The 15,106-nt window shown below is 40.3% G+C and overlaps 1 protein-coding gene across 2 annotated transcripts in view; it reads right to left on the bottom strand.

Annotated features, from left to right (window-relative positions):
• The window catches only part of Cdin1 (CDAN1 interacting nuclease 1), a 211,781-nt gene that overhangs the window by 86,965 nt on the left and 109,710 nt on the right, over positions 1–15,106 (bottom strand). The window contains exons 9-10 of one of the 2 annotated variants that reach the window (XM_028875771.2): positions 12,332–12,397; positions 11,631–11,736 (exon numbers count right to left, since the gene is read on the bottom strand). In XM_028875771.2, coding sequence (XP_028731604.1) covers positions 11,631–11,736; positions 12,332–12,397 — 172 coding nt within the window. The remainder of the gene's footprint in view (positions 1–11,630; positions 11,737–12,331; positions 12,398–15,106) is intronic. The other variant, XM_028875772.2, reaches the window with a different exon arrangement.

The following is a 15,106-nucleotide window of genomic DNA, read 5'->3' as shown; positions in this document are numbered from 1 at the left end:
GTCAAGCTAACAGTCAAGATGGCCTTCCAGTCACTATGGGCAGGTAGGGTGCACAGGGGGCATGCACTGGACAAAGGGGGATGGTTCACATCATGAGCAAGATGGAAAGGATGGGGTGAGATTCTACCTTGCCACATAGAGCAGCACACAATTTAAACTTATGTGTTGGTTAGTTCTCAAATTTTCTATTTCCTGCTATCATACCATGGGTCTTGGAAACCAAGGAGGACAAACTCCGGATGAGGGAATACTATACAAAACTTGAAAAATGCTCAAAACTAATGGAAACTCATCTGACATTCACAAGATGTCACCGAAAGACATAAATACATTTTCTTTTACAATGGATACAGAAAAGAGATAACAGTGGTCTGAACAGTAAAGCCAACTCCACTACATATAAAAGAATTCAAATTTACTGTCTGGCTCAATTGAACGAAATCATATGCCAATAACAGAGGGCTTCAAATATTGGGAAACAAAATAATTTGTGAGCCAAAATTTGTGAGTCAACAGGTCAGTAGGGTGGAAGATGCTTACAATCCTAGTCCTTATGAGATATACAGGCAGGAGGACTGTGAGTTGTAGGCTAGCCTGAACTACATACATAGTGAGTTCTAGGGGAGTCTGGCTGTATAATAAGATATTGCCTCAAGAAGCCAAGCCAAAACAACAACCAAAAAAGCAAGCAAAGTAGAAAATCCATGGATCTGAATAAAAATAAAAACCGAAAGCACAGCGGGGGAGCCCTGTAGGAGAAGACAGCTGTGACAAGAGGGCACAACAGCACCCAAGTGCCTACACGAGGAACAACCTCAACCTACCAATATCGCCTTCCATCCCAGAAAACTCAGGAAAGACAGACTAAAGCGGAAATTAAGGGCAATAAAGGAAATGAGTAGAATCCAATGAACGAGAATCCAATCCAAGGAATCCAAAAGAAATCCAAAGAAAAAAACATCATTATGTAAACAAATAAGTTGATCAAATATTCATTTTTTTTGGGGGGGGGGACAAGAATCAATAGACTTTTAGGCAGATTGACCTGGACAAAACAGAAACAAAGCTCAACAGTAGGACTAACAAAGGTAGTATAACAAAAGTCGACAAGTATTAAAATTGTAATGGACTGTTTTAAGCAAGTTTACTCTGGTACATTCTACAACTTGATAAAGAGACAAGTTTTTTGAAAGACAAAGTCCTAAGTTTACATAATAAATAGAGATAGATAAGCAGAATTCCTACGTCTACTGCACTGATCTCATAGTTAGAAAACTTTTCAACAACGTAACAACAATATACCTCAGGTCCAGATGGCTGGGCAACTGTATTTGAAACTTAATACTGACAAGTCTTTAAAAGGTTTTCTGAAAACAGAAGAAGAGAAACTCATATTCACACTATAACACCAGTAACCCTGTAAATATCAAAATTTGACAAAGGATTTGAAAAGGAAAGTAAACCATGTCTCTAGTGCTCATGAATGCGATTGCAAAATTAGTGAAATAAAACAAAAGTTATATAAAAAGTTATTGCTTGCTGACTAAATGTACTTTATCTCAGGAATGCAAGATCGGTTTGACACCCCCAAATCAATCACTGTAATTCACTACTTCATAGAAACATATGGTCATCTTCATAGAAGTGTTTTGAAAAATATCCAACACCCACCTTTAATTAAAAGCCCAGAAAATTAGGGATAGGACGGAGCCTGCTCAATATGATGAAATACTTGCAAGACCCGAGAGTTAACATCTTCGTAGTAGAGTAACTTCCTTCTGAAATCTACAGCAAAGTAGAGATGCATGTGTCACCCTCAATCATGTTGTGCAGGGACTCTAGCTAGCACAATAACGTAATCAAGAAGGAATAAAGGCATAGAGATTACAAAAGAAGCAGCCGTGTCTCCAAAGTCAAACTGATGGCAAATAAGTATATAAAAAGTTCTAAATGTAATATCAGAAAAATGCAATTGATACCATGGTGAGGTGTATTAGATAAGTATTAGAAAGTCCTGTGCAAAAGACTGAGCATATCAAGCGATTGGGAAGACAAAGCATACACAGCAAGCAGTCAGCCTATGGAGAAAGGCATAATCCTTGGGGGACAACAGATTAATCACTTCATAAAACAAAATAAACCCACTGTATGCTCCAATCATTTTGTTTGTAGGTATTTACTTAAGAGCAATTCAGTCATATAAAGGTTTTTGTTTAATTGCTTATCATACTTTTATTGCTAATAGCCAGAATTAGAAACTAAGTGTGTACCCACAGGTTAGTGGACACAAATACTAGTTAGTACAGGCACAGCAACTGAACGTGCTCTAGGAACTACTGGCAATTCAGCAACAGGAGTGCATCTTGCAATAACTGGGCTGTGTTCTTTTTCAAAAGCCAGACAAAAGAATAATATCTCCATTAATAGGAAATACCAGAAAATGCACATATATAAAAAGTTCAAAAACATATAAAGTAAAACAAAGCCCTAAACTAACTAACTAAATAAAAAGAAAAAGAGAAAGAAAGTTAAGAAAAGGAAGGAAGGATAATACAAAACAAAACAAAAAGAAAGATGTTACAAAACACAAACTAACCAATGCTAACAACGGCAGGCAGTGGCGCCTGGCCAGGGATCGCTGAAAGGGTCTCTGGGAAAAAGAATTGTGAACTCCGAAGGGTGCTAGCCAAACTCAGCATCTACCATGTGATATTTTCAAACTTACCCAACTATATACTTCAAATATGGGTACTTTATGTCAATTGTACCTGAAAACAGCTGTCTTAAAATTATTTATTAAAACTGGCTTTTTATTTGGAGCAAACTGTAATTCAGAATAAAATAGGAACTCTACTCAACTTAAACATTTAAAAATATGTACTTCCTAACAAATAGTCTTTAGCAAACTTGTCTCCTGAATTTAAATTGATCACTGAAATTAACATCTGGATCACATACAAATCAACTCCTTGGTTCTGTGGCTTTGAACTCCCAACAATTCAGGGGTCGCTGTATTCTGGACATGTGGGCAAATGACAGGCTTTTATACCGACTCTACAGATTCATTCTGAATACAGTAGAAGGCTCTTGAGCAAACAGAATACCTGGCTCATTGTGTCCATCCACACAGAGGTGGGTCCTCAAGCTTCATGTGGTGGAGAGGTTTTCAGCTCCAGCTTAGTGTACTCATTAACCAACACATTAATCTCTAACACTTCTCACTGAGACTTAGATGAAGCTCCAGAGTGGACCAAAAGGGCATAGGTATAAAATTCATAGGAAGACCAAGGTTTACGTGCTGTCTCTGCAATTTACTACACTAAGCCTCACTTGTCAACCACTCAAGGACAGAGCTGGCATCTTAAACAACACACTGCCTGAATATATTCACTGCTTGGAACCATAATGACCTAATATGTAAGATCTCCCTCCCTCCATTAAGATTCCATTCGGTGGGCTAAAGAGATGGCTCAGTGGCTCAGAACACTCACTGCTCTTGCAGAGGACTAAGTTTGGTTCCTAGCATGCAGATTGGGCAGCTGACATCTGACACCTCTGGCCTCTATGGGCACTGCACTCACATTCACATACTCATAAATAAATACACAATCAAAAAAAAAAAAAAAAGAAAGAAAGAAAGAAAAAAGAAAAAGCAAGGCTACTTCATTGCTAGCAACACTATCTAAGGTTTTCAAAATAAATTTCCCAGGGCCTAGATGTTGGAATAATCTTTTTGTACACTGTGTGAAGATGTGTCTCTGTCCTTCCTCACCTGCCTAAAGCATCTTCTGATTGGTTTAATAAAGAGCTGAACATCCAATAGATAGGCAGAAGAGGATAGGCAGGACTTCCGGGGAGAGATGAACTCTGGGAAACAATCTGATGTGCAGGAGATTCGCCAGCTAGATGCAGAGGAAGTTGGATTTATGGTACTGAGGAGCGGTAACAAGCCATGTGGCAGAACATAGATAATATAAATGGGTTAATTTTAGTTTTAAGAGCTAGCTGAGAACAAGCCTAAGCTAAGGCCAAGCTTTCCTAATTAATAAAAAGCCTCTGTATCATTATTTGGGAGCTAGTGGTCCAAAGAAAGACTGGCTACACCCAGACCCAATCACAGCAATGAAATCAGTTCTCCCAGAATAAAGTGTATATCCATATGGACAACACGCTTTCTTCCCATGTGATATGAATACAAGGTGAAGTTTACATCCATTTCAGCCTGCTCTTCATGCTTCTAGAATTCACGACAGAAAGGGTCTTTGCACAGAACCGTGTCGTCTGTTGGATCTAACCCCACTGCAGTCCCTTTCTCTCAGCAGACTGCCTGCCATCTTTCTCTCCCCTGTCTGTGTGCTCAGATCATGATGGCATGTTTGCATTCTCTGACGACCACTCAATCCTTTCTTTGTTGATTTGGTTTGACATAACATTTCTGAACCCTGAATGACACAGATGAACTCCATTATGTGGGCTCAGCAGGAAGAGCTACCGTGTCAACACTTCATTCTTCCCTGGATTTGTGAAACTGGTCAACACATCTCCCTCAGAATGCTCTTCAACATGCTTAAAGGTAGCAATCAGACACATAGGTACCCAGATAAGTTAAGAAACTGTGACCCATGGACATTTCCTAACATACTTGTTTTTTTTTTTTTTTCCCTTTTAATCCTTTGTTTAAACTCTTCCCGATCTTGCAACAAGCACGTCTTTGTTGCAAACCCCACTTGAAAGGCCTAAGACTACATTTCTATTTCTATGCTCAGCTCGGCTTCTATAGTCATCATTGCAAACCATGAACGATGGTGCACTGTGCAAACTCCTTGCTGGGGAAAGCCTTGTGATTTAAATTCCAGGTGCAGATGAAATGGTTTGACTAGTCTGAGAAAACATTCTCATGAAGGGACTAAGTACACAGAAAACACTTTCCTCATCTTTATCAAATATTTTGGGGTTGCTCCAGCTAATCACAGTGTCCAGTATTTGTCGAACAATGGGACGTCAATATCTCACAAGCAATTCCACTATGAGAGATGGAAAGGCAAATTATTATATTTTACCTTCACAGAAGTCCTCTCGAGCGCATTGGCTAATTATTAGTCAATCTGTCTCTAGCTGCTGCTGACTGCTTGTTAGTGTAGCACGGCAGCGCCTTCTGAGGCTGCCGTAATTGAAGGTTTGCACGAGCTTCTATTGCGGAGGCCCAAACTCCAACTTACGACAGATGTGATCAGCCTTGCTTTTAACAAGACTGAAATAACTGGAAATCTGTGATTTGACTAATTGCAGGCTTCCTGAAAGTATCTTAATACAAGAAAAACTTTGGCCATCCTCGGAAACATACCTTCTTTACCTCTAACTGCCTGGCGGCCTTGGTCCAAATGCCTTCTCTCAGGTTATCGCTGACCAGAGAAAGCAATCACCAGACCATGGAACAAATAACTGATCTTTAAAAAGCCCTGGGAGGGAAGAAATGAACTCAAATCAATTTCTGTGGCAGAAGGTATTAGCTTAGCATTGCCTGTAGGAGAGTAGACTCTCTGGAGCCAAACACTCAAAACTCTGACAGATGGAACCTGGCTCTTAATCTCTGTAGAAGTACAACAATGTGATTAACGTTCTATTTCCTCTGGTACTCATCTCCACATACCTTAATGTCAGTGCACAAAAGGGCTTTGGGAGATGTACGCATTCCTTCCTTTGGTACTGTCCCTCAGACCCAGTCAAGATGGGTCCATGCCAGGAACATTAAGCTTAAAAAATGCTCTGGTCCCATACTGTCTGCATCCAGCTCACACAGTGAGGATTCTATATGGCCAAAAGAACCTGACCTCTGTCTCCCAACCCCTTTTAGGTGGTACTCCACATTGCAAGGACATCAAAATGTGCTAATTAGGGAGTCAAGATTTCCTCCAGGGTTAACCACTGGAGTGTACACCTCTGCCTAAGGGCAAGGGTTTGCGGAAATGTGCATGGGGTATGGCTGTGCAGGTTGGGTTATGACGGACAACTTTCAGGTGAAGTGAAAAGAGGGAAAAGACAGGGTAGTGGGGCTACCTGTACTGCTACAAACAGCCTGAGACTACAAGGAGTATGAGAATTCTTAACATCAATTTCAACTTGCAAATCTTCCAGCACAATAGAATATGTTATTTCAGGTCTGTTGACTTTATGGATAATTGAAATGCAGACATGCAGGAAGGAGGCTTCCATTCATCTCCTGCCCTAGATATCTCTCTCTCTCTCTCTCTCTCTCTCTCTCTCTCTCTCTCTCTCTCTCTCTCTCTCTCTCTTTCATCTCCAAGGAAACTACTGGTTGTTCTCTACTAGGTTTTCAAGGCATTCCATGTCAAATTTCAATCCAGAGAAGTCAAACATTTTGGGAAAAGAAGTCATCAATTTAAAGCTGGGTGAGAAGAACTACAACTGCAATCCCAGCACTCAAGGGGCTGAGACAGGGGGATTACCATGAGCTCAAGACCAGCCTGGGCTACAGAGTAAGATCTTTCAACAAAACAAAACAAACAACTATAAATATTTATCTGATAAACTTTACAAAATGCATTTGCCACGTGGTTACCTTTCATTGCCTACTTTAAAATCATATAAAATAGTTATGATACTTCTCTAAAATAGGGCTATAAAAGCTTGTTCATCATAAAGTATATAATAATGTTTTAGAATATTGAGACATTTTCCAATGTCCTGAGGATGGCATTCTCAAGAAAAAAAAATGCATCAATTATGGTTTAATGTCACTTTGTCTCATATAATCCTAACAGTTGATTTAAATTATTGTTGCCTATTAAATATGAGTATATCCATCACACAGTCATGCAATGAATAACTATCCACTGATCACCTACTGTGTGACAGGCATTCTGCCAATCTCTGAGCATTTAAAGATAGATAAAACAACTAGATAGCATCAACTCGAAGAGGGTGGCAAGCAAACACCAATTATAATGTTTGATAACTGTTATGGAACCATCGGCAGAATACAGGCATGTGTCCTTCTGAAGTCAACCAAGCTGAGCACTAAAGTTACCTAAGGCGTTTATCTGTCAAAGAAGGCGATTCAAAGCGTCTGATGTGAATACCTTTAAATTCCACCAGACAGTGACACACAGGACAAAGACAGAGGAGGATTAATATCTGTTGACTGCCAGCAAGTATGAAAGTGCTTCGCAGGTATTAAATAACTGACAGTCACAGTGTGAGAACGACATTATTAATTCCATTCTCTTGAGGAGAAAACAAGGGGTTCTGGAGGTAAGCAAGCTGTTTCCAGGCATGAGACCAGCATAACCTAGACTCAAGCCCAGTATTCCTTCCATAGCTTTAAGAATGACTACTGTGAAAGTCAAGTTCAAGTACACAGAACCTCATCATTTCCAGCCATCAGCTTAGACGGTCTCTGAAAAGTTTACCTATAAAGCGCACCTTTAAAACTGATGCTCCTGAGGACAACGTGCCTGAAGATACCAAGAACAGCAGAAGGCCTGAACATGTGTGTGAGTGCCATGCTCTTAATCAGCAGTTTTTGGACACTGGTCACCATAGCATGTGGGGCTCTCTTTGTTAAGTTTTGCATTCTCCTGCTCCTTTGATGGGTAGTATGTTAGAAGCAAGCATAGAATCTGGCCTTCAACTGCAGAATTCCTTTCCTCCTCTATCTGCCAGCTGAATATGAAAGCAGACTCAACAATGCAAGTCAAATTGTCAAAGAACTCACTTCACAACGACAGGAAGGAGGAGGCTTCTGAGAGTTGGTTTTATGAAGAAATGTTTTCTGGTAGCACTCTACTGTTTGCGATTGTATTACAGACCCAGTGCTTCTTCTCAGCAGCTAGCTATTTGACTAGAGAGAGGTAGAAGGGAGCCTGTTTAGGAATTAGTCAAGGCTCATATCAAAACAGGGGCTGGAAAAGCAGCAAATGTTCTTCAGACAGAATTGAAGTCTTTAAAGGTGAATTAAGACAAATTGCTAAAGTTTGATATCAAAGCAATGAGAGAGAGAAGAGATTTCAAAATAACAGTATAGAATGGAGTATGCTCTTGAAGAGTTTTACACAGCAGTTTTCCACTACTTTACTCAGTCATTCATTCACTCACTAATTCACTCATTCATGGAGGGTTAAAGCCCTGTAAGGAGACAGAACTGACTGAGGAGCTAACATAGTAGACTGCGTGGTCAAGGATGTCCTTCCAAGGAGGGGATATGAGCTGAGCTCCGAATATCACATGAAGAAAGTTAAGTGGAGAATCAAGTAAAGAAGCTTCCAGGTAAAAAGAAGGAACCAGAGTAGGATGTGAAGTACAAACAAGGAACAAGATTCAAGGAAAATCAAGAAAATGGGTGATAGGAATCATAAAAATAAAAAGGGCCCTTTGCTGTGGGATGGTCTGTATGTCAAATTGCTCTGATTGGTCAAAAAATAAAACACTGATTGGCCAATGGCTAGGCAGGAAGTATAGGCAGGACTAACAGAGAGGAGAATTGAGAGAATAGGAAAGCAGAAGGAGTCACTGTCAGTCGCCACCATGACAAGCAACATGTGAAGATGCCAGTAAGCCACGTGGCAAGGTATAGATTTATGGAAATGGATTAATTTAAGCTATAAGAACAGTTAGCAAGAAGCCTGCCACGGCCATACAGTTTGAAGCAATATAAGTCTCTGTGTTTACTCGGTTGGATCTGAGCGGCTGTGGGACTGGTGGGTGACAGATTTGTCCTGACTGTGGGCCAGGCAGGAAAACTCTAGCTACAGCTCTTAGGGAAGAGGTATGTGTATCTACTACTGGGCTGGAGTGGGGTGGGGCAGATCATGCAGAGGGCCCTGAGAACCAGAGAGGAGTTGGAATTTTATTTGAAATGTGACAGCAAGGAACTGAAATGTTTTGAGCAGGAAATGACATAATATAATTGACATTTTCCAAGTCTGAGATATGAAAAGCTGACCACAGGACTGTAAGACTGTGGACCTGAGGAAATCGGTTTTGAAAGCTAGAGTAATTGCCCAAAAGATGCTAACAGGTGCTGAGGCAAGAGCAGGTGAGACGGCCATAAATACACAGTTTGAGACACGGTGAAATGGACCTGTGGTAAAACTCAGATTTGTGAACTGAGTGCAAACTGCAGCACCACTAGCTTAACTGAGGATGGATAGAAAAGTAACAAGCTCGAAGGAAAACAATTAAGAGTTCAGTTTTATGCGTGTCAAACCTAACATACCTAGTAGATACCATACAGCACAGGCAGGAATTCATTTCAGCCAGTGTTAGAGCTGGGCGTCAACATTAGCAGAAACCAATGTACCACAGGAGTCAATGAAATATCTGAGGGACTACCCATGCAATGGACGTAGATAAAAGAAGGGTGGGCACCGAGTCCTAGGGCCCTTTTACTCAGAGGCCAGAAGAAGAACAAGTGAAAGAAAACAAGGAAGCTTCTCGCACAGAGGGGAGAAACACAAAAAGAAAAGACATCATGGAAGACAAGAAAACCAAATGTTTTAAAAAAGATGGAGTAAATGACCAGCTTTCAGAACTGCTGAAAGCTAAATAAAAACACTGTATTACGAAACCCAGCCTAAGTGGACAGAAACTGTATTAAATTATTGGCTACTCATGCTCCCTTCAGCCAATGTCAGTAACCCACAGGTTTCCCACGGAGGTAACTAGAGTATTTGATGTGCCTCGGAATGGTGTGAGGTGAATAGTAAGTACTCAATAGCTGTGTGGTTTTAGAATGACAATGTGATTTTGGCCTTTTAAGTTGAGCTTTCTTATTGGAAAGTGAACTTCTATTTGTTCTTCAGAAAAGATGTGACCAGCTCCAAAGAGGGGAACATAGTCCCAATGCACAGTGATTCGCATGACCAATTGTTTTTAATCCTTTAGTAACCTAAACTTAGGCGATTTGATTTTCTTGTCATTGCTTTCCCTATACAATCAAAAATGATGCTTTCTTTACTATTTCAAACCCATCAGAAAATCGCTAAAAATCTAAAATTCAATTTGCTCCATTACTGCTAATTTGAATAATGGCTGAATAAAACACAGGAAACGCTGAAGCAGCATTGATTTCTAAAACATTTTGCACTTCCCTCCTCCATCCCTGTAAAGTAAAGCTTGGATGCTACGCACAATTACACAAGAAAATCAAGAAGGCCATTACATTCAGCATTTTGTCATGATCACTGTTACCATGGCGAAGAGTAGGCGTAGTTTAGCACAGCTGCCAGGGGCGAGATCTGCTGGCCTTTTGTAAAGCTGAGTAACAATATAATGCCAAATTCGATAGCCTCCCACCCACACCCCACACTGTTGCCTGCAGATGCTACCATCTCCTTCTTTAATAATCTGGGCATGTGTCATCTTATTACTGTATTCTTCCTGTTGGCCAATGACAAAGGAGCACAGTTAATCTAGAAAGCTAATCTAATCATGTGACCCACCTCTTGTTTTCATGGAGGAAAACATGGTGTGAAAACAAGAGTGCAATCATAAAAAACTGAAGATTCAACAGTTGCACTGCAGATGACAATGACCTGTGTTAGAAATGGAATGGATGGAGGAGAGAGAAACACAGGCCTGTGATAACTAGCAGAAGAGCACACTACTTCCTTTCTTTGAGTTTCAGTTTAGTTATCTATATAATGGGGATAAAAGTAACTTCCTGTCTGGGAAGATGGCTCAGTGGAAAAGCATTGCTACACAAGTGTGAGGACTGGAATTCAGATCCCCAGCACCTAGGTCAGAGCCAGGCAGACATGATTATTGGCTGTATATCAGCCACGGGGTGGGGGAGAGGTGGCACAGAGATGAGATCCCCAGGACAAGCTGGAATCAGTGAACTCTAGTCTCAGTGAGAAACCCTGCCTCAATAAATAAAGTGGTGAGTTACTCTGGAAGACCATTCAGTGTCAACTTTGGTCCCTCACACCCACACTTACACATATGTATATATCCTCATGTATTCACATGCACCCATGTACTATAGACATGCCTACACATATGTACACCCCCCCCACACACACACGTAACCTCTTTGTAAGGACTAACTGAAATAACTTTCAGGTCCAGGCACACAGCAGGTATCTGATACATCTGTTTCCACCTTCACCCCTTTAATTGTGGAGATTTCCATCTCCTCAAGATGGTTACAGAATTTCATAGGTAAACTGTTTGCTACAGTTGTAATTTAAATCATTTTCATCTTTCATATGGTTTGGATACTGTCTTCAGAGACTGAGAATAAATTAATTTTTATAGTCTAAAAGGAAGCATAAATTCCACATCAAAAGGATAAAAATCCAGTGTCTATATCATATTATGCACCACAGCTTGTTATCCGTATTTTAAGTGACACTAATGTAATCACTGTAAAGCAGGAAATAGACTATACCAGTTTTGACCTTAAGCACAGATTTTAAGTTTTAAAAAATGAAGCAACATCATGAAAGCAGAGAAGTTTAAATTATCTGAAATGAATACATTAATCAGAGTCTATATTTACTAGGGAAAAAAAGGCTCCTAGCATTTTTACCAGCTAAACAAAATATTTTTTTCTAATGAGACGTCAGCTGAGTATCGTTTATCTTAAGAGAAAAATAATGGGACCTTACCTATTCCAGTAGCTCCAGAACTGGCCATGCAGGTAGGCGTGGTGGCTACATTCATCACCAAATGAGGCTTTGCTTTCAATCCAGTGAATTATGTGCCCTTCCACAGCTAAGGGACAAAGCATTACTAATACACGGCGAAGGAAAGGGAAGATTGAAAATCCTCAGCTATGCACTGGCCTCTCTATGCTTCACATTAATGAGCAGGGCTTTAGCCTCTGCCATTCACTGAGGGTGTAATTATAAAACAACACTTTGTGGGAGTTCATTGCCAGGCACACTGGGGCCACAACCTCATCTTGTCATCCTCACCCCATTTTTCAGAACTCCCTTTCTTAGTGCTCAAAATGCTACTCTGCAGCTCGACAAGGGACATGTTGAGAAGACCAAAGTGTGCCTAGCTGCCTGGCAAACCTATGTTTTAAAATTTCAAAATTTGGAGAAATGAGTTGAAAACGGCATCTCAAAAAGCGCCTTTGGGAGGCATGCTCATTGCTCAAGTATATGGAAAACTGTTGAAGAACAGACTTCTTCTGAAGCACGTATGAGATAATTTAAGATAATCTTTTCCAACAGTTTTACCCACTTCAATATGGTATTATAAAGATAAGCTACTCTGAAAACATTTGCTAATAGCAACACGTGAGAAAATATACACAGATACCCCCTCTATACACAGATGCATATCAAGCTCAAGGACTTACCAACTGGCACCTGTAAAATGAAGTCTGGTGTTTTGTCATAGCCCTTTGCACGGAGCTGATCTTCATCTGCAGGAAGAACAAACACTATCATTTATTGCGGCACTCCATTAAAAAGACAGCAATATAATTGCTTTTCTTTCTTAAATATGTGTAAAAATTACTAATGCAGCCATACGTGTCTTTCTTATGTGTGCAATGCCGTGTCAGAATAAATGAATTTTCTTCGCAAACCTGAATCAGAGATACAAGAATGCTTCTTTGTCCTTTTTGCATTTTTATGTCTTTATTATAAACATCATTAATCCAAGCTGTCAGGAGCTACTTTTTTTTTTCCTTTTGGTAATTGAAAATTCTCAAAATAAATATACTTACCGAAGGAAAGAAAAGGGATCTGCTAGTGTCAGCCGTCAATATTGACAGTTTACAGTAAGGCAGAAGTACAGTGGCCTTTGTAATCAGGAAATAAATGCTTCCTTAAAACAATCAAGAAACTCTATAGTTTCAACTGATAAAACTATTCCCATACATATGAAAAGGAGAAAAACGTGAGATCGCCACAATTAGTTATCTTGCTTAATTCCATAGGTATACAACTGTTTCTGGCAGTTGAGAGTTTGACAGCCTGAGTCTATACTTCTGAAAAGCAAACAGGCTTGAAGATATTTTCCCTATCTTTTCAATGTCTTCTGTAAATATCAATAATCCCCATTGGAAGGGAAGAAAGCAGGGAAACAGGAACCCAGATAAAGTTTGAAAAACTAGCAAGGTGCTTGATTTAAAAAAAAAAGAAAAAAACAAAAAGAAACCTCTCAGTATTTTCTAAATGCTGTCCTTGACTTCTAATGGCATTACAATGTGATTTCTGAAACGGAGAGTTCTCCATTAGATTTTGGAGTGACCTGGTCATTCAATTCCAGGCCTGGCTTTCTGTCTTCACCCAACCTCAACTAATGGCTCAACCAAGTAACAAGGAAGGCCGAGTGGTCTCTTCACACCTACTGGGCTGTTGACATTGTCATGCATCCCACTGGCCTTCCTGCATCAACTTTGATTAAAATTAATGGCCCATTCCCAGGGTTGGGTAGCTTATTTCTAATCCATTTGTCAGCCCAAGACAGTGGTTTCATGGCCAGTGTTGAGAAGCTCTGTTTCAGAGCATTCTTGTGTACATCCTGAAAGGTCAGCATTTTAAACATAAATAAGCTTTAATGAGAAGACACACATTAAGTAGATATCGAAGTGGAATGCTGTTAGAAGTGGGTATCTTCACTCAGAGTTTTGAATGCTTGATGACAGGATTCAGAACAGTCTTCCCTCTTGGAAATACCACAAAATAAAATGAAATAAAATGTCAAGCTGTTGAAATAAATACAAATCAAACTAGGTTAATTTTAAAACAAAAGAATTTGGAAATTGAACTGCAGAAATGGACTGGCAAAGTCTCTAGCTTTTAACTTTACTCTGGCCATGAAAAAACGTTAATAGAAAAGGTGTTTATTGGAATCAACCCTAGTGTTTTGAGTGATATTTTAAAGAAGTGATGAATAGTTTTAAAAGCTGGTTGGCACTAAAAAAAGATAGATAATATCCTATTAAAATTATCCTACCTTCATCAGCCTTTGCAGATGTTAAAATTTGTTTCAGAAAAAAAAAAACATGATTATGTTTCTCACAGCAGCTCAAAACAAACCTTCAAAAGCCACCAAGCAAACCACGAGTGCAGTCAAACTCTTGAATCGCTGACCCCCACTCTGCTCCCTGCACCAAAGTCATCGAAGTAACTGTAGGGCTTCTCTAACGTGAAAAATTCAAATGCCAAACCCCAAAGCCAAGCCTACCAGTGAGGCTAGGGAACGCACCTGTCTTTTTTGTGGAATTCCAAAGTACCTGGGGATAAAGACTCAGTTGCTCTGTGTGCCTTTCCTCCCTCCTCCTCTCTCCTCCTTCCATGTTCTCAGTATCTACCACGTTGATCCTACAGTAACTGAGCCCAGGACAGCATCTCCATATCTGAGTCTTTCCCACTGTTTCCTATACTAAGAGGTTATTCGAAACAACTGAAATGCCCTTTCTCTGACTTCCTAAACCCTCACTGCCGTAACACCTCCATGTACTACTCTCCATGTAGTGGTTCCCGAACCCATCCACATTTCCCTAGGGAGGGAGGGAACAACCTGAAGTTCAGAGTGTAGCCAGAAGCACTTGTGAACAGGCAGCTCACTGTGCTGGGCCTCCGGGAAGGTTCTGTCAATCATCACTCCACTTAGTACGGTGAAGGCCAGCCAATCTGGCCCAGCTTCCCATCTTTTTATATTATGCTTCTTTCTTGGCCCTTAGATTCCCAAGGTGTTCCTAACATTAGAACACCATCTAAACTTCTGGGTATAGACTTAAAATTTGGTTGGCACACTCCATATACAACTCAGAGGTCTGAAGCTATGAGCCTTGCTCTACCCTTAGTTCTTCTTTCCACCCACTCTGTGTGGGCTCCTTTGCAGTGATGACGCCAACAGGCTTGCACACACTGATGTTGTTACTCTGAGAACCGGACTTTCTCTCTGCTGTCCCTCTCACTACCAGCATATTCCCCACAGGGATTTGATATCCAGAAAGGACCCTGAAATAATTAAAAGTGCATCTTAGACAATATTTATGTTTTCTATGACGCCTACCTGCCTACACGGGTGATTCTCTCTCTCTCTGTTTAACTCCCTGGGCGTTAACAGAGCACAGCGGCAGTGAGGTTGGTTCAAAGTTGGAGGTTCCTTTGGAAAT

This window comes from Peromyscus leucopus, chromosome 4, assembly GCF_004664715.2.
Source record: "Peromyscus leucopus breed LL Stock chromosome 4, UCI_PerLeu_2.1, whole genome shotgun sequence".
Lineage (NCBI taxonomy): Eukaryota > Metazoa > Chordata > Mammalia > Rodentia > Cricetidae > Peromyscus > Peromyscus leucopus.
The sequence above is the reverse complement of the archived record's forward strand: the minus strand, read 5'-3'. Positions and strand labels throughout refer to the sequence as shown.